The sequence below is a fragment of the Orycteropus afer genome, unplaced genomic scaffold (genome assembly GCF_000298275.1).
Source record: "Orycteropus afer afer isolate SDZICR_OR568_19922 unplaced genomic scaffold, OryAfe1.0 scaffold00013, whole genome shotgun sequence".
Lineage (NCBI taxonomy): Eukaryota > Metazoa > Chordata > Mammalia > Tubulidentata > Orycteropodidae > Orycteropus > Orycteropus afer.
In genome coordinates, this window is record NW_006921600.1 from 4,641,595 (window position 1) to 4,660,825 (window position 19,231).

A 19,231-nucleotide genomic window follows, 5' to 3' on the forward strand; every position below is an offset into this window, starting at 1 on the left:
AGTTGGAATTGGAGATACCATTTGACCCAACAATCCCATTACTAGGTATATATCCTAGAGAGGTGAGAGCCAGGATAGGAACAGATACATGCACACTCATGTTCACCACAGCACTATTTATAATAGGAAAAAGATGGAAACAACCTACGTGCCCATCAGTAGAAGTTTGGATGACCGAACTATGGTACACACACATACTGGAATGCTATGCAGCACTAAAGAATAAGGTAGAGTCTGCAAAATAACACATAATATGGATGAACTTGGAGGACATTATACTGAATAAAATAACTCAATCACAGAAGGACAAATATAGTATTAGTTCGTTGTTGTGGAGGATCAAGGAAAAAGGTTTATATATGGAGGGAAACTTTCTTTGTTGGTTGCCAGGGGTGGGAGGGGAGGGGAGGGAACACTGCAGGAAAAAAAAAAAAAAATGCATTGACCCATGTCATTTTAGTTTGTGTATTTCACTGTACATAAATTATATTTCAATAAAATGTATTTTAAAAAATAAAGAGACAAATGAACTTTTTGCCCATATCACTCAAAATCCTCTAGCTTTTATATACCTGGCAAGGCTCTTTCCTAGTCAATCCCTCTCCAGAGGTTCCCTTTGTCTTACCTAAGTTGGTACTTTTTCCCAAACCTAATGAACTCTTACATGTCCTCATGCCCTTGTACACGTTAATCTTCCTACTTGGAGTATCATCCTCCGTGGATCTTATACACTTTCAAAAACCTTACTTCAAACTTCTCCCAAATCTCAAGGAACAAAATGTACATCCTTTCTCTGCTCCCATTGTACTCCATCCTCATCGTGGTTATGGTATTCCCATGTTTGTCTCTGCTATCAGAGAATGGAATATCTGAGAGCAGTGTTTATTTTAGAACAGCATATGCATAGAACATAGAAAGGAACTCAATATTTGGATAATAAATGAACAACTACTTACCTGATGTACTTTTTGATGATATTTACATGAAAAGTAATATTTTCCTCTGAGATTACCTAATCTATTTTATTTGACACAAAGAATATCAGTATTTTGCTTTTTTAAGTGTTAATAAAATAGGAACATAGTAAAAATAAATCATTATCATATAACATTTTTAAAAACATGGAAGTGTTTCCTTTACCATGAAAATTTGGGTAAAATATATTCACATTAAAAAATGTCATATTAATCTAAAAAAAAATAAAAATAAAAGCAATTATGTTAGTGATTTAGAACAATAAAATTGAATATTGAATCAAATACATCTTAGAAATTTGATATTGAGTTCACCAATAACTTAAAATAAGCTTAGTCAAAATTGAAATATCATTTTTTTATTTTCATATTTTCCTCAAATTAAATTGATACATGAAATCATATTTTTTCATTTTCCAGAAACTCAAATAAAATTAAGCCCTAGTTCAAGCTGTTTTTTTCTCTTCAATTATCCACTCACTTATAGTAGAATTTAATTTTTTAACTATGTTGCACCAAAAATAAATAATGTTAGGCTGACATAATGTTGCATTACATAGTATAATCATTACTGAGTAATAATTTGTTTCATTCAGTATAGCATTCTACCTGTCAATTAAAAGCTTGCAAAGTACTTCATTATATGTTAATATAGTTCTATTAGAATTAAGTGGAACATTTTTATAGAGTGCTTCCCTTCAAGAATTTGACCTTCTGCTCTCTCCTAAGCTCTCATTTTGCAGTCTATGTATATACATATTTTTCTTTTTAATTTGAAATACAGATGGAGCTGAAGAGTGGAATATTGAGCTTCCTGTTAAATACCAGTCTTACTTTAACACAAGTAGATCTCTGGCTGGGGCTCTCCTATTGTGATGGAGAGTGGAATAAAGTGATTATGAAGAAAGAAGGCTCAGATATATCAGTAAGCATGAATGATCTCACGGAGCGTGTGTCGGAGTCCAGGGCCCAGCCTGTGATGGTGAATTCCCCAGTCTATGTTGGAGGAATCCCACCGGAACTGCACAACACTTACAAACACCTGAATTTTGAACAAGGTAAACTCCATCTGGAAAAACTCACAAATAAAGACCTGGTCCTTCCAGATTTTGACACTTCTGTGATTCAATACAGCAATAGAATCATGCTGAAAGCAAATCCATCCCTTCTTTTATTTTTGAGAATTTTTTTCTTCAAAAAGAGAAAAAAACTGCAGGACATTTCTTCAAATAATGTCTGTCACCCTTAAAATATACTAATATGCTTGTTCTAATCCATACATTGGGAGCTCTGGTAGCGTAGTGGCTAAGGCACTTGACTGCTAACCAGAAGGTCGGCAGTTCAAACCCACCAGCCACTCCCCGGAAGGAAGATGGGGCAATCTACTTCCTTAGTGATACTGCCCTGGAAACCCAAGGAGGGGTCACTATGGGTCAGGTCTGACTCAACGGCACATAACAACAACAACAACAATCCATATATTTATTCTGACATGTCTTCCTCAAATATATTTACAATTAATATATGTAAATATGTAAATAAATATATTTGTCATGTCTTTTCTTTGAAAATGCATGTGGCACTACTTCTTTTGTGTACTTATCATTGGTAGTTATACTAGGAAAAATGGCAGGTAAATTCATTACTTTTTTTTCTGACGTTATTGTTTGCCATCAAGTCAGACCCAACTCATAGCGACCCCTCCTTGGATTTCTGAGGTGATACCACTAAGGAAGTAGATTGCCCCATCTTCCTTCCAAGGAGGGCTGGAGGGTTTGAACTGCCAGCTTGCTGGTTAGCAGTCAAGTGCCTTAGGCACTAAGCTACCAGAGCTCCCTTTTTTCTGATATAAATGCTAATTGTCTGTACTTTTTTTTCTAATAGAGCTCTCATGGGGCAAAAGAGTTGATATAGTTGAGTTCCAAACATACTAGTGGAAAATCTATACGTTATTGATTATTGATAACCATCAGACAAAAGAAAAGTGTTTTACTTAGAACTAAAGCAAGCATTTAAACTCATATATATAAGTTTGAACACAATTGGATAAAATAGCTAAGGGTATCTTACAAGCTGGGCATGGTTCTAAGAGCTTTAGGTGGGAATAAGGGCATCCATTCTTCATAACGAGCCAGTGAGTTGGTGTTATTATTTTTATCACCATTGTACAAATGTTGGAAGAACAGAGAGCAAGGTAAATTGGCCCAAAGTCACATAGCTAGAAAGCAGGCAGCAAACCTAGGCTGTCTTAGGCAGCCTGTTGTCAGAAACTCCTCTCCTTATTACAATCAAGCATTGTCTTTTATGGTCATTGGCCAATGATCCTTCTTTATAAAGTGGGAACAAGTACAGAAACTCCAGCATGTGACCAACATGCTTTCATGTAGAAAATGTTCTCTCTGTATTTAAAAATGTCTATACCATGAATGGTTAAAATTTCTATGAAACTGTCTTTGCCTATTTGGTAAGTACATAAAGATTTAAATGCCTTTGAATAGAAAATATATGGCAAACTCTAAGGAGACTTTTAGAAGGGTACTAGTAAGGAGTTAATGAATAACTGAGGTATAAGACAGTAATGACATTTTCAAGGCACTTAAGATGTAACAGCAGCTAAAAATATTACATTCTTAAAAGTGCTTCTCCAGGATTTCAGGTTTCTGAGATTAGAAAGAGCTTGCAAACCCTTTGTATGAGTGAGGTGACATGATCCTGTTTATATCTGGGAGAGAGCAAAAACAACAATTCTGCACATCAAGCCCTGTGCTTTCAGAGTACACCACAACCTATTAATATGATTTTTCTAGAGACTTTGCTAAAACTGGAATTGTAAGATGATGATGAGAAAAGTTTAAAACATCATCATAGACCTAAGGGAAATAATTTAGCCCACAATATGACTAAATCTATACTGAGATATTTTATTTATAGGTAATACTAAATTTTTATCATGTCACTATCATCCATATCAGTGCTTCTCAAACCACTGATAACATATTGAAATATAGTAGGTGGAATATAGTAAGAACTCAATAAAATTGCTATTGTTATTACCATTCAAGATACATATTAATCACCTGCAGAGTTGTTAAACTGAAGTTTTTATGATGTCATAACCTGAGAATCTGATTCAGATGCTTTGACAAACACTGATTTCTATCAAGAATGGTCTCAGTACAGAGATGCTGCATGCATGTAGTGAATTGCAGTTAAAATAAATCATGTGCATGTAATGTATTTTTCCAATCTATTATCAATGATCTTAAAAACCTTCCTTCTTTTCTATGATTCTTAATTAGCAAGTTTCCCATCCCCCAGAGGCTCTATTTTGTGATATCAGTGCTATTCTTCTTATCCATTAATATTATAATCTTCCTTTGAATCAAATGCAAAATTAATCTTCCTCTTTGTTTTAGAAATACTCAGCAACATAGTATGCTGAAAGTGTGCCACGTCTGATCAGATAGATCATGGCAGTTCATTTCCCAGGAGCATCACTTAGATCTAGGGTGGGAATGGCTGGACCACGTATGTGGGTCCACAAGTTTTTCTCTGCCCAAAGCACCCAGCTGACAGGGTAAGAGTTGGGACTGAAGCCAGACCTACCTGCCAAGCCAAGCACCTTGGTGCAGCAATGCCTCTCCAAGAGGAAGGGCTACTGGCTTTCCAATTAGTCAGCCCAGAGCTCTGGACCAAGTTTTAATAAATGAAAGTTGAAGAGCAAGGTATGTCTTTTGTTGGTTCCCATAAAGGCAGAAAAGGATGAGCTTTGACCCTTCATCCCTCAAATATGCCTTTCCTTCTCTTTTCATTATCATACCCCATTCAAAACAATTAAAAACAAAAATTGGGATAAAATCTATATGACAAAATATGTGTTGTTTCAACCATTTTTCACATGTACATTTCTATGACCGTGATTATATTCATACGTTGTGGAACCATAACCACCATCCATTTCCAATTATTAATTTTTTTATTGGGGGCCTGTTTCTGGAGGTGTGGAGTTGGAGGAATGGTACAAATCTCATTTGAACTAACTCTTTGGCTAATGGTGGTGGGGATACCACAGTGAGGAAGCCAAACAAAGGTCAGGTAGGCACCTTCTCATCCAAGACCTGAGGCCAGATTACCACTTCCTTAAGAATATTAGTATTTACAAACCTCATCTATAGCTCTGTGATCCTTTATATTTATCTCAAAAGTGAAGGAAGACTATCTCCATTGCCTTTCCCAAATTTAAAGTTTTGTCTTATGCATCTTGGTTTTGACGTATCTTATAACAGTACTAAAGGAGCTCTGGTGGTGTAATTAAGGCATTTGGCTGTTAACCCAAAACATTGGTAGTTCCATGGAAGAAAGATGGGGCAGTCTTCATAAAGATTTACAGCTTTGGAAACCCAATGGGGATCTCTATGAATCAGAATTGACTCAGTGGCAGTGAGTTTGGTTTGGTTTTAGTTTATAACAGTACTTATATACACTGTTCATTCTTTCAAAGATGACATTTTCATGTTCTCTTTATGTTGGTAGAGAAATTAAGTACAGAGTAGTCAGGTAATTCCACTGTATGCTATCAGAAAATGATAGCTGATAAGTAAATTAGACTTCTTAACTTCTGAATTTTCAAGCAGATGCTTTTCTATTGAGCTTCCTTGCTTTCAATTCAACCCTCCAAACTTCTGCATGTCTGTCTACTGTGTGTTCAAGATAGACTAGCCATATTGATCTGTTGGACCTAAAGTAATGTGAATAACAACAAAAGATACTTAGAAGGAAATAGGCTATGACTCAATGTGTTAGAAGACGTAATAAGACACCACATAAATGCTGAATAGAACAATATGGTCACTGTTACTATTAATGTTTTTTTACTGTTAAACATTGCATTACGCTATATTTTCATTTCCTGCTGATGTGCCTTCGTCATGAAAAGAGCTAATCAAGTGTTTGAGGTCTTTTCAAACATAATAGTGTTTTGTTCAGAAAGAGAATGTGTATACTGGAGCAATCCCAACCTCAGCCCTATTTGTCCCTTCTATTGCACTTCCGTGCAGTTTCCTGAGCAGAGTACTGTCAAACCTCATTGAGCTGATCTCTCTTTACATGAAACAGCATGCAATTGAAAGCAACTGCTCTTCCCTGGCCAACTGGATGCCCTATGGCTTTCTAGCAAAGTAGTAGTGAATACTCCAAATCCATTTCATCCACACCGTCTGTTAAACTTACCAGAACTATACTATGCTCTGGTCATTCTGAAGTTAACTGTGCCAGAATGTACTCTCTTTTGAAACTTCAGGGTTCTATTGCCAAAGCTGAATGCTGGTCCCTGTCATGCTAACATGAATGGAACTGGTAACCATTTTGTATATCCAAAACTGTGGAACTCAATAAAACGGTAGAATAAAACACTAGCTCTTATGTATACTTAGTTATCTGAGAATAAATTCAATCACTCTGAAATAATTATTATGCCATTCATTGTGATATCTCAGAAGTTTAGTCTATTTTGAGACTATTGCAAGAAACACTGACTTATATAGGTTACTTCATTTCCCAGAATTTAGTTATATACCCCCCATCATAATGTATAGTGGCAACATTTTATTTTATGAGAAAAACAAAATGAGAAAATACAGACTTGAAGAGGTAAAATAAATGCTCTTCAGTACCAAAGTTGAATTATAATTATCAGCATTTTTTTTTCAAAATAATAGAAATGTTGCATCTCATTGCAACATTTTAACCTAAAAACAATTGGGAGAAGGCATAAAGAATTTCCCAAACAAGGCTTGAAAGTTTTAACAATTGTATATCAACCTCATCCCCACCCATCAAAGCGTAGTCCTGCAGAGGACAAAAATGACTGGTAATTAATGACTCAAACCCTTTATGTGATACTAATCCCTTACTATTTGCTAGGTTTCGGTGGTTGCATGAAGGATGTTGAATTTACACGGGGTGCTGTCGTTAACTTGGCATCTGTGTCCAGCAGTGCTGTCAGAGTCAATCTGGATGGATGCCTATCAACTGACAGCACTGTTAACTGCAGGGGAAATGACTCCATCCTGGTTTACCGGGGAACAGAGCAGAGCATTTATGAGAGTGGTCTCCAGCCCTTTACAGGTAATATAAAAGTCCTCCAAATTCAGTGTTACCTGTCTCCTACATATTCCCTTTGCCCTCCCCACCAGCCCACCACTAAATCTATCTCAGTAATGTTTTAATATTTCTACTTATTGTTTCCATTTAAGAATACCTGTATCGAGTGAGAGCCTCACATGAAGGAGGTTTAGTATATAGTGATTGGAGTCGGGGACGTACAACAGGAACAGGTAAATACTGTTTAACCTAAAATGTATATATGCACACACATACATGTATTTGTGCATACATATTTGTGTGTGTATAGAAAACCCATGTCACTCAGAAGTAGTAGTTTTGTAATCTTGTGACACAGAATGCTTTGGTTTGTAAATGTATCTGAGAATGGCTAAAATACTTGTACATGAGTACTTTTTTTTTTTTTTAGTATTTACTCAAGTTTGATTTTTTTTCTTCTTAGAATGCAAAAGAAGGGTCAAGTTGTCTTAAAGATTTAGGGATTTAGTAGGGACATAAATAAGGTAAGATGTCTAAAGATAGGGCAAATTACAAACTGCACAGACCACAAGAAACTGAGGCTGGGTTACTTCTAGATGTGCATGGTACTCCTTAGGAAAGAGTTACATTTGAAATCTGCACCTTCACTGGAAACAGCTGTGTCTTTTATCACATCATGGCAGATGTTTGTCATGGTGTTGCCTATTAGGATTTTACAATGACTCTCCCAGGATATAGCTGGGAGGAAACTGCTGATTTGTCTACTTTTTTTTGAGTTGGAGGAGAAATAATTGGGCTATAGAATACATTCAATCTAATCTCAGACAACTGACTTATAAGTCTTACACTTCTAGAACTACCCCATAGGATTTCCTAAGCAGTAATCACTATGGGACCAGTTTACTTGCCAGGTCTTTTCTCCTGCCATGCCAATGGTGCGTTCAAACCACTGACCTTTTGCTTAGCAGCCAAGAACTTAACCTTTGTGCCATTAGGGCTCTGAGGTGAGCTACTAAGAATTATTTTCAAGATTTTCTGCCTAGACATTTTCCAGAAGAGAAACAATGTGACACTTTTCCAGGATGATTTAAATTATAATATATTTAGAGACAAGTAGAAGCTGAGTGTTATCTTAAAATCTATTTAACTTCAAAGCTAGAACAAAGCTCTAATATAAAATGTTCATTTGGTAGTAGTATGTTCCCTGCCCCTATTTCACACTCCTCTACCTCATTAACAAATGCACTATAAAATCTGCTTTGAATACAATTCAGTAACTTAAATAGGTGGCTTGGCTTGAAATTGCATTTCCTGTGTAGCTTATTAGTCTCCATTTTGAGTACCATCTAGAAAGTACGCAAATAGAGGTCTGAATTTATAGCAATGATCTGACAACAGAGTCTTATGCTATAAATTCATATTTACAATCTGACCACAACACTGAGCAGCTACATGCTCCCTAGGGTTGGAGAATAATTGCACTATTTAATTATTTTTGAGTCAGTTTTGCTCTGTCCCTTATGAGAAGACCATCTGTTAGACAGTACTGTACTTTGCCCTGTACCACATTTCAGAACTAATAAAATCAACATCACTCCCGTTGTCCGTTTACTTCCAACTCGATTGTGTGGCCAGTTCTGTTTTCTATAGGCGCCTGTGGTATTTTAAGGGCACAGACAGTGGTTCTCCTTCTCAGCGCTTCCCCTCATCCTTTATGTTCACTTTGTTTCCCCTGAAGCTGTCCTATTTTATGGGTCTGAACAGTAAAGTCTGAGAAGGAGGATACTTGATGTGGGAAAACCAGAGTGATCCTCCATCGACAGGGCCCAGGAGTGCATGAGTAGTTAGAGCAGGTCGCTCATCCATCATCCTGCCACAGACTTCCTTGGGCTTTTTCTCAGGGTCCCCAGTGCAGTCAGCTGTGATGAAGTTGTTACTGATCAAAACTGTAGAAATATCCAATAAATAGTTAAAGGTTATGGATTTTTAAAATTAGGGGGCCTTGCTTGTATTGGAGGCATTGCAGTTCCTTTCCACCATCTCCTTTTGGATTATTACTTTGAGATACTCTGGAGAAAAGTTCTCTGAAAAAGATTTTATATAATCTCAAGTGTATCAGCTTCCACATCCCCTAAAATGCAATTAGGAATATATCATATATAATTTTAAAAAGCCTGTAGAACTTGGCTTTTTAAAATTCACTGAAAAAACAATTGAATTTGGAAAATGGCACCAGAAATTCAAGTACAACACAATCACATTTGTGATGTTTTTTGGCCAATACATTGAAGATATAAAAGTGTCAAGCCACTGTGTATAATAACAATCTAATTATCTTCTTCGAAGGGGTACATCATTATATTGCTTGAACTTGTTATCTGCCTACCTTCCACCTCCTTCTTTATGAGTGATATTTAAACATGTCGGATACATTAAATGTTTTTGGAAAACCTGGACTAGACTTGAAAGAATGTTATGTCGATGGAGTTTTGATGGTTTTGAAATATAGCTTAAACTGAATGGCTCAAGATGTGCAGTCATATTAAATCAATGCTGAAAAGTTACAACAGTAATAAATTGTATTTATGCTAATGGTTGAGCCTGATTTACTGCGCCCATTAAAAGTGAAGAATAGGGGCAATAGTCTTCTTCGAACTGCCATTTTCTCTGTTTTCTATTTTACTCTTTCGCAGCTCCACAAAGTGTGCCAACTCCCTTAAGAGCCCACAGCATAAATGGATATACCATTGAAGTGACTTGGGATAAACCTGTTGTGGTTAGTGGTGTAATTGAGAAGTACATTCTGAAAGCTCAAGGTGAAGACGATCTCCAGGCTGCCCTCGAGCCCTCGGCTAGTACTGAGCTGGTCAATACCAGCACCCTCACAGGTAAAGAAAATTCCTGAATAAGAGAGTGTTTATCAATTTCCTTTTTATTTTTTAAATAAAATTTTTCTCCCAGCTTTTTTGCAATAAATCAATACATTAACATTATTATATTAATACATTATTACCATTAATACATTAATATATTTGTAGTATATATAACATACAATGCATATACATACATAGACACATCCTGCTTAAAAACAGCAACAGCAAGAACTATTTAATAATTTAGTGTGATGAAAGGATAAGTCTCCCTAGGATAAGTATAATTCTACAAGATGCACTGACTCTCATGGGTGGCTATATTACAAGGTTGATATTCTGTCCATCCCAAAAAGATTAGGTCATAGGTGATTATAGCCAGTTAACACTCCATACTCTCTTTGTTGGGATCCTATATATTTTACACTCAGGACCAACTTACCTATTTCACCACAAAATATTTACTCTTTGGGACTAGCCCACGTTCACACCACCTTTTAGTATTGTAAAATTGCTGATTAAACCTAATTATTTCAAGGTGGAGGAGAACTAGCAGTCTGACTGGCAAATCAGTGAATCGATTCTTCACAGTGTAGCATGCCATGCAGAATGGTTAGAAGGGAGCACACTCAGACACTTAATGCTGACATATTCCACATACAAAGATGGGCATGGGCAGTAAGACAATATGCTTTAGTTTCAAAGAACATTAAAGTACGTTTAAATGGAAAGTCAAATTTAAGTCTTTGACTGAGGAAAGTGAATTGCATCAACAAATGTAATAGAAAAAACAATTTTTTCTCCATCAAAATTTTATAAATTGAAAAATTATACAGCTTTTAGAGTAGCTTTAACTATCTTTCCAAAATACCTTTCTTCAGTCAATCCCTCTCGAGCCTTTGTTTCTATCTGTAGATTCTTTAAAATCTACACTCAAACTACACAACCAAATAATTAAAAAAAAAAAAAAAAAACTTACCTTCCTCCTTTTCCTTTCTCCCTGTTTTACTCACCTGATAAAACCTTAATCTAGATTAAGCCCATGGTTTTCTTTGCCCAAGTGGCATGTGAGAAGTAAGCAGGATGGGAAAATTCAAGCAATTGATAATTCTCATTTCCTACCTTCAAAGATCATTCAATTATGACGCCAATCTCACCATATTTCTATAAAAACCTTCTCCTATTCTTTTCATTAAATATTTTATATTTTCCCAAACTACCCAAATTTTAACCTCCCTTCCTCATCTCACACTCTACTGATGGTCTTTTATTATCAGATCATTTTAGACACCACAGAAAAAAATAGGAATCTTGTCATTTCCTACCAAATACCAAATTAAACCCACTGCCATCAAGTTGATTCTGACTCATAGGGATCCTATACAGCAGAGTAGACCTGCCCTATAGCATTTCCAAGGCTGTAAATATTTATGAAAATAGACTGCCCCATCTTTCTCCTGTGGAGAGGCTGGTGGGATGGGCTTGAAATGCCACCCTTTTGGTTAGCAGCTGAATGCTTTAAATAATACTCTACCAGAGCTCCTTTACCACCAAATATACATACTTAATTGTATTTTTTCTTCTTGGTAGAGTTATTACTAAAATTAAGGAGTTTATATATACTAAAATGTTTAGAACCATTTCTGGCATGTAGTAGTCAATTGCTATCATTATCACTTTCATTATTACTATTATTTTTACTTTCTTCTCTTGTTCCTTCCAGTTATTACAGAGTAATCCTTATCCTAGCCAAACTAAACTCTTCACAAATGCTCTTGACTCTAGTTCTTCCTGCCTTTCAAAACTGGTATTGATTGTGTTAACCTTTAACTCACTTGTATTTTTAACCTCTCTATATATCTGTCCACCACATGTCTGTCAGTTTGTCCTACTGTGGTGGCTTTTGTATAGCTGTGAGGCTGGATGCTATACTATCAGTATTTCAAATGCCTGCAGGGTCACCCATGGTGGACAGGATTCACTGGAGCTTCCAGACTAAGACCTACTTGGAAGAAGGAAGGGACCATCCACTTCTCCAAGAATTGGCCAATGAAAACCTATGAATAACAATGGAACACTGTCTGATATATTATGGGAAAACTTATTATTAAAAAAAGTCCATGAGATCCAAAATATGACCTTGATTATATCCCACCTAAATTTAGAGACCATTTGAAAAATAGATTTGACACATTGAACACCAATGACTGAAAACCAGATGACTTGTGGTATGATATCAAGGATATCATACATGAAAAAAGCAAAAGGTCATTAAAACGATGAGAAAGGAAGAAAAGACCAGAATGGATGTCAGAAGAGACTCAGAAACTCTTGAACAGAGAGAAACTAAAGCAAATAGAAGAAATGACAAGATAAAAGAACTGAACGTGTTTCAAAGAGCAGATCAAGAAGACAAAGTTATTAATTATAATGAAATGTGCAAAGACGTAGAGTTAGAAAACCCAAAGGGGAGAACATGCTTGGTATTTCTGAAGCTGGAAGAACTGAAGAAAAAATTCAAGCCTCAATTTGTAGTATTGAAAGGCTCTATGGGCAAAATATTAAATGATGCAGGAAGCACCAAAAGAAAATGGAAGGAATACACAGACTCACTGTTCCAAAAAGAATTAGTCAACATTCATCCATTTCAGGAGGTGGCATATGATCAAGAACAAATGGTATTGAAGGAAAAAGTCAAAACTTCACTGAAGGAATTGGCAAAAATCAGGAATTGACAGAGTACCCATTGAGATGTTTTAACAAACAGATGCCACTCTTGAGGCACTTACTCGTCCATGCAAGAAATCTGGAAGACAGCTACCTGGCCAACTGACTAGAGGAGATCCATATTTGGACCCATTCCAAAGAAAAGTAATCCAAAGAATGTGGGAATTTTAAAATAGTATCATTAATATCACACGCAAGTAAAATCTTGCTAAAGAAAATTCAAAAACTATTGCATCAGTATAATGACAGCAAACATCCAGAAATTTACAATTGAAAAGATCTGGAATGAAGGATATCATTGCTGATATTAGATGGATCTTAGCTGAAAGCAAAGAATATCAGAAAAAAATGTTTACTTGTGTTTTATTGACTATACAAAAGCAGCCCACTATGTGCATCATGATAAATTATTGATATCATTGAGAAGAATGAGAATTCCAGAACACTTAACTGTGCTCTTGTGGAACATGTCATTGGAACAGAACAAGGGGATACTGCATGGTTTAAAATCAGGAAGGGTGGGTGTCAGAGTTCTATCTTTTCACCATCCTTATTCAATCTGTATGCTGAGCAAATAATCTGAGAAGCTGGGCTATAGGAAGAAGAACTCATCATCAGGATTGGAGGAAGATTCATTAACAACCTTAGATATGCAGATGACACAACTTTGCTTGCTGAAAGTGAGGATGACTTGGAGCACTTACTGATGAAGATTAAAGACTTAAAGTCTGCAGTGTGGATTACAACTCAATAGAAAGAAAACAAAAATCCTCACAACTGGACCAATAAGCAACCTCAAGATAAATGGAGAAGAAAATTGAAGTTAACCAAAGATTTCATATTACTTAGTTCCACAATCAACACCAATGGAAGCAGCAGTCAAGAAATCAGACAACATATTGTGCTGGGAAAATCTTCTGCAAAAGACCTGTTTAAAGTCCTTAAAATCAAAGATCTCTCCTTGAAGACTAAGGTGTGCTTAACCCAAGCCATGATATTTTCAATAACCTCATGTGCATAAGAATGCTGGCCAATGAGTAAGGAAGACAGAAGAAGAGTTGATGCTTTGAGTTGTGGTGTTGGTGAAGAATACTGAAAGTACCATGAACTCCCAGAAGAATGCACAAATCTCTCCTGGAGGAAGTGCAGCCAAATTGCTCCTTGGAAGTGAGAATGGCCAGACTTCATCCCACTTACTTTGGTCATGTTGTCAGAATGGACTATTTCCTGGAGAAAGGATAGCATGCTTGATAAAATGGAGGGTCAGTTAGCCCTTTAGTGAGATGGATTGACACAGTGACTGTAATGATGGGGTTAGGTGTAGAAGGATCGTGAGGCTGGTGAAAGACCAGGCAGTGTTTCACTCTGTTGTTCATAGGGTTGCTATGAGTGGAAACCAACTGGATGGCACCTACCTACAGCAACAACTCTCTGTCTCTCCCATAGTGGTTGGTTCACAAAGTGTGGCCCCAGGGCCAGCAGCAACAGCTTAATCTGAGAAACTACTGGGCCTGGGAATCAGAAACTGAGGGTGGAGCTCAGCAATCAGTGTTTGAACAAGTGCCCAGTTGATTCTCATATTCACTGAAGTTTAAGAATCACTGTCCTGATGGATTCTTACCATGATCATTCCAGTTCTGTCTACTGTCTCCTATTTTTACATATACAGAACACACAAAGCCAACCCAAACCAATATACAAGTCTTTCTTTTATCTAATTTCTGTTCTCCTCTAGCTATTGCTCCCTTTTTCCTCTTACCAGCCTTGCTCTTCCCAAGAAAATTGTATACTTATTAACCCTATTTCTTCACTTTGTCTGGCAGCTACTCACTTCTGTTACTAAGGACACCAACAACTTCCATATTGGCATATCCAAAGAACACTCTATAAGCTTCAATTTCCCTGCTCAACAGCAGTCTACACAGTAGACTTCTCATCATCTCTTGAAACATTTTCTTCACTTCCATGACTTTTCTGTTTTCCTTCTGGATTTAGGAAAAAAAAGTTTCTTTTGCTTACTCCTTCTGAAGCTTAACACTGCATTTTAAAGAGCCTCAGAATTTAGACCTGGACGCTCCTCTATCTCTTTTTTTCTTTTCTTTTTTTTTCTGTAGTTTGTTTCCAGAATACATCATGGGTATTCGTAGCATTAAATACTACATGGGTGTTGTTGTTGTTAACTACCTTCCAGGCAGTGCCTGGCTCATGGAAATTCCATGTATGGTGGGATTGGACTGTTGTGATCTATATCATTTTCATTGGCTAATTTCTAAAGTAGATCACCAGGACTTTCTTCTTAGTATGTGTTAGTGTGGAAACTTCTGTTCAGCAATATAACAACATGCAAGCCTCCACTGGCAAACAAGTGGTTGTTGTGTTGAGGTGCATTGGTCTGGAATCTAACCTGGGTCTCTCACATGGAAGGTGAGAATTTTACCCCTGAATTACCACTGCCTCCTATGTAGATACAATTGACTTCTAAATGAATGCTTCACCTAGACCTTTAAATGTGTGCATTCAACAGGACTTCGGATACATTGACATTTCCTATTGGATGTTTCACAATCTCTAAAGTTACTATATTCAAACCTGAACCTATTTGTCCTGCATTACTAGTCTCGGTAAATAACGCTGGCCACTTAGTCAATCAAACTTGAGAGTTATCCTAGACTTTTCACTTTCTTCACAGCTCAAATCCATAATTGTCAATTCATTTTCCAAAGCATGTGTTACATTCATCTATACTGCCCCTTGTCTACTCTCCAGACCAAGCCACTACTGTCTCTTTCTTGGTCTACTGTAATACTCTTCTAGCTCTTTCTTAGCTCTTTTTAGCTCCCTCCCTGCCACCAGGCTACCCTATAAAGCAATGAGGGACTCTGTCTCTCTCCTCAAAATTCCAACATCAGAGTTCTACATGCTTTATTTGCATATTCCCACCTAGTAACCCAGTGGGATTTACAAAGACTATGTCTAGAAAAGCCATACCAAGTAATTCACTGCACCACAGATGCTTTGGATAAACCAGTTAATCTCTGTGTACTTCAGTTTCCCTATAGGTAAAATGAGTATGCAATATACTTACTTCATATGGGTTTGTTGTTGTTGTTATGTGCCATTGAGTTGAACCTGACTCATAGCAACCCCTCCTTAGGTTTCCAAGGTGGTATCACCACGGAAGTAAATTGCCTAACCTTCCTTCGAGGAGTGGCTAGTGAGTTTGACTGCCAGCCTTCTGGTTAGCAGTTAAATGCCTTAGGCACTACACGACCAGAGCTAGTGAGGAATAAATGAACTAAGATACATGCAAAACACACAGGACAATGCCTGACATGTGGAATAAACTTTATAAATGTTAGCTATCAGATGTCTGTAAAGCACTCTCTCAACAAAGGATTACTATTGCCAAATACTTGACAAAAGATAGTGAAAATTATATACTCACCAACAAGCAGAAAATATGCAGAAAGACTACTGCATATTTCATTTCATTCTAGCAAATACCAAGTTTTAGTGCTAAAAAATGTATCTTTGGAAATAAGAATCACAAAGTATCTAAGAATATTTTAATTTTGCTTTAATTGATTACTAGAGAGATTAATCATTTTCAGTATCTGCTTCTTATGTGATACATCCAACTAGGTTCATTATTAGTTTATTATTATTATTATTTGTAGGATTAATATGTTTCTCATTGATTTAAACTGCCTCTTTACATATGAAGACTATTATGCCCATGTTTGCCTTATGTGTTTCAACTTACTCAAATGCAAAAACGCAACCATTGCCATGGAGTTGGATCTGACTCATAGCGACCCCTCCTTGGGTTTCTGAAGTGGTATCACTACAGAAGTAGATTGCCCATTCTTTCTTCTGAGGAGTGGCTGGTGGGTTTGAACCACCAGCCTTCTGGTTAGCAGTCAAGTGTCTTAGGCACTACACTACCAGAGCTCCCTTATTTTATTGTAGCAATTAAAAAAAAAAGTTTACTTAGCTAATGTAATTTTTCTTAATTTGTTAATTTTCTCTGAGTGATTTGAAAAAAAAAATCATACTTTCCATTCAGGGTAGGGTAGTACTTGTTTGTATTACATATATAATATTGGTAATATATAATAAATATTCTCTGAATTAGTAATTCTAAATTTGGGGTGAGATCAAATCAGAAACTGGAACAAAGAAGCTTTTTAGATTATACTATCTTCTTGCAAAATTTGGAAGGATCCTTCCTCAGAGCAGTATATTGTCAAATTGAGAACCAGTACAGTATATTGTTCGATGTTACTATGGGTCATGTCAAGCATATGAGTGATGTGTAGGAAGAAGAAAATTAGAGGACAACTGTTATTTATTTTTTTGAACTCAATCTACATATATTTTATATACCAATCTCAAAAACTAAGGAAAAAGTCTCCACTATTAATATGATTTTGTCAATTTCTCTCTGAGACATTCAGACTTTGTTTACATTTTTCTTCTTCTTTTTCTCATTACATTTACCTCACATTTAAAAATTTTAACCCTTAGAGTCACAAAGTTTGAGGTATATATCTGTCGGAAAAATCTAGTTTGATTTAGTTTTGTATGTAACTTGAGATTCTGTGAATTTTAGTAGGGGAGTTTAGCTCATTCATATTTATTTTTATAACTGATATAATTGCTGTCATTTCTGGTATCATGTTTTATGCATTCTAATTTTGTTTGTTCTTTTTTTTTTATGCAGTTTGGTATTCCTTTATGTTCTATTCTTATTTGTGTGGACTATAGATTCTTTACTCCCCACCCAAGGGATTTTAAAAGTGTATCTGTTGCTCATAATTCTGAAATGAGCAGACAGGGATATATGTAGAAGATAATCTTAAAGGTACTGCCAGATGGACTTTCAATGTGCCAAATCAGGATATGAGAGTGAAGATGAATTGAGAGGTACTATATTGGGCAATCTACTTCCGTAGAGATACTGCCTCGGAAACCCAAAGAGGGGTCGTTAAGAGTTGGATCCGATTTGATGGCAGTGAGTTTGTTTTTTAATGGCCATCTTTGATAATTTCCAAAGTCAGAATTTAATAGTAGAGGAAAAAAAGAATACTAGAAAGTCATATGGGAGGGGTGAGAAAGTCAGGAGCCAGGAGGCTGGATTTAGTGGAAATATTAGGCATGAGAAAGTTGGGTGGTGACAGCTGCTTTGTCATTTGGTTGAGATAACAAGGTACCAAGAGAGAACAATAGACAAAGAAGATCATGAGGAGTTTTGCTGTTGACTATGAAAGTAATCCACACTAGCATTTCTGAAATGACTTTTGTTTAGATTTTGAAGTTTAAATTAATGTTGGTTGTGAGAGTGCTATTTGTTTTAATGAAATAATGCTGATACTGGATGTTCAAGGCAATTTAGTTGTATTTGTTGATGTAAGGCTCATAAACAATTAAGGTGAAAAATCTTATTAAAATGTGTTGGTTTCATTGATTAATTATTTCTGTTACAAGGAGCTTTGGTATCACAATGCGTAAGTCATTTGACTGCTAACCAGAAGGTTGGCAGTTCAAACCCACCAGCTGCTCCACAGAAGGTAGATGAGGTAATCTTCTTCTGTAAAGATGTACAGCCTTGGAAACCCAGTGGACTTTCTTATTGAGTCAGAATTGACTCGATTGCAGTGAGTTTGGTTTGGGTTACATAGTGAACTCTTTTATTCTTCGGATTTAGAACTTTCTTGAGCTTGGAAAATTTGCTGTTGTGTATTTGATTATTACCTCTGGTGAGAAATAGTGCTTTTCAATATCACAGATTTCTTTCTTCTTGGTCCTCCTTATTTCAGTAGTCCAAAATACAGCTTTTAGAGTTAGATTAGTCTAGATTCAAATTCCAGCTATGCCACTTTTTATCTATATGACCTCATGTAAATTTAAAAACTTATCTGTTTATCAAAGTTTCCTCATATATAAATTGGGGATAAGATAGTAGTACAGAATTGTGAACATTTAAAAGAATTACTTCTGTGAAATATTTTGTTCAGGATCAGGCACAGAGTAAATGATCAATGAATTGATAGTTATTTATACTACTCAGTCTCTGAAATGTAGGTTATTGTCTCATAATTATTTTTATTTTTATTTTATTTTATTTATTTTTTGTACTGATAATCCTGCTTTTTGAACTTTCTAGGGTGATTTTTAGAAACTATGTGGCTATTTCAGTCTTTTGCGTGATTAGCATTTGTTCCTCATCACATCCAGTTCACTTTGAGGTTTGCCTGCCTGTGCATATTCTGATTTCTCTTCTCTATTGTTTACACTTATCTTGCATCTCTTATATCTTATAAATAACATGAAGCTGATGATTTTTAAATTTTCCAGGTTTCCTGAAGTAAACCTCCCCAGTCTTCTGCAATGTAAGAACTATGTTCTTTCCCTTCTTTGCAGTAACAGATTTTTTTCTTTTTTTTTTCTCTCTGCTAAATTCATCCTCCACCCCTGCCTCCACAGTTCCTCTCAGTCCTAAACTTATCTTCAAAATGGTGTTTGCTCAGGAAAGTTAAATTATTTTCAAATCATTTT

The 19,231-nt window shown here is 36.1% G+C and overlaps 1 protein-coding gene across 1 annotated transcript in view; it reads left to right on the forward strand.

Annotated features, from left to right (window-relative positions):
• USH2A (usherin) overlaps nucleotides 1-19,231 on the forward strand; it is a 1,482,371-nt gene that overhangs the window by 681,254 nt on the left and 781,886 nt on the right. Inside the window, exons 26-29 of the mRNA XM_007952540.1 lie at nucleotides 1,759-2,032; nucleotides 6,897-7,100; nucleotides 7,229-7,309; nucleotides 9,770-9,964. Coding sequence (XP_007950731.1) covers nucleotides 1,759-2,032; nucleotides 6,897-7,100; nucleotides 7,229-7,309; nucleotides 9,770-9,964 — 754 coding nt within the window. The remainder of the gene's footprint in view (nucleotides 1-1,758; nucleotides 2,033-6,896; nucleotides 7,101-7,228; nucleotides 7,310-9,769; nucleotides 9,965-19,231) is intronic.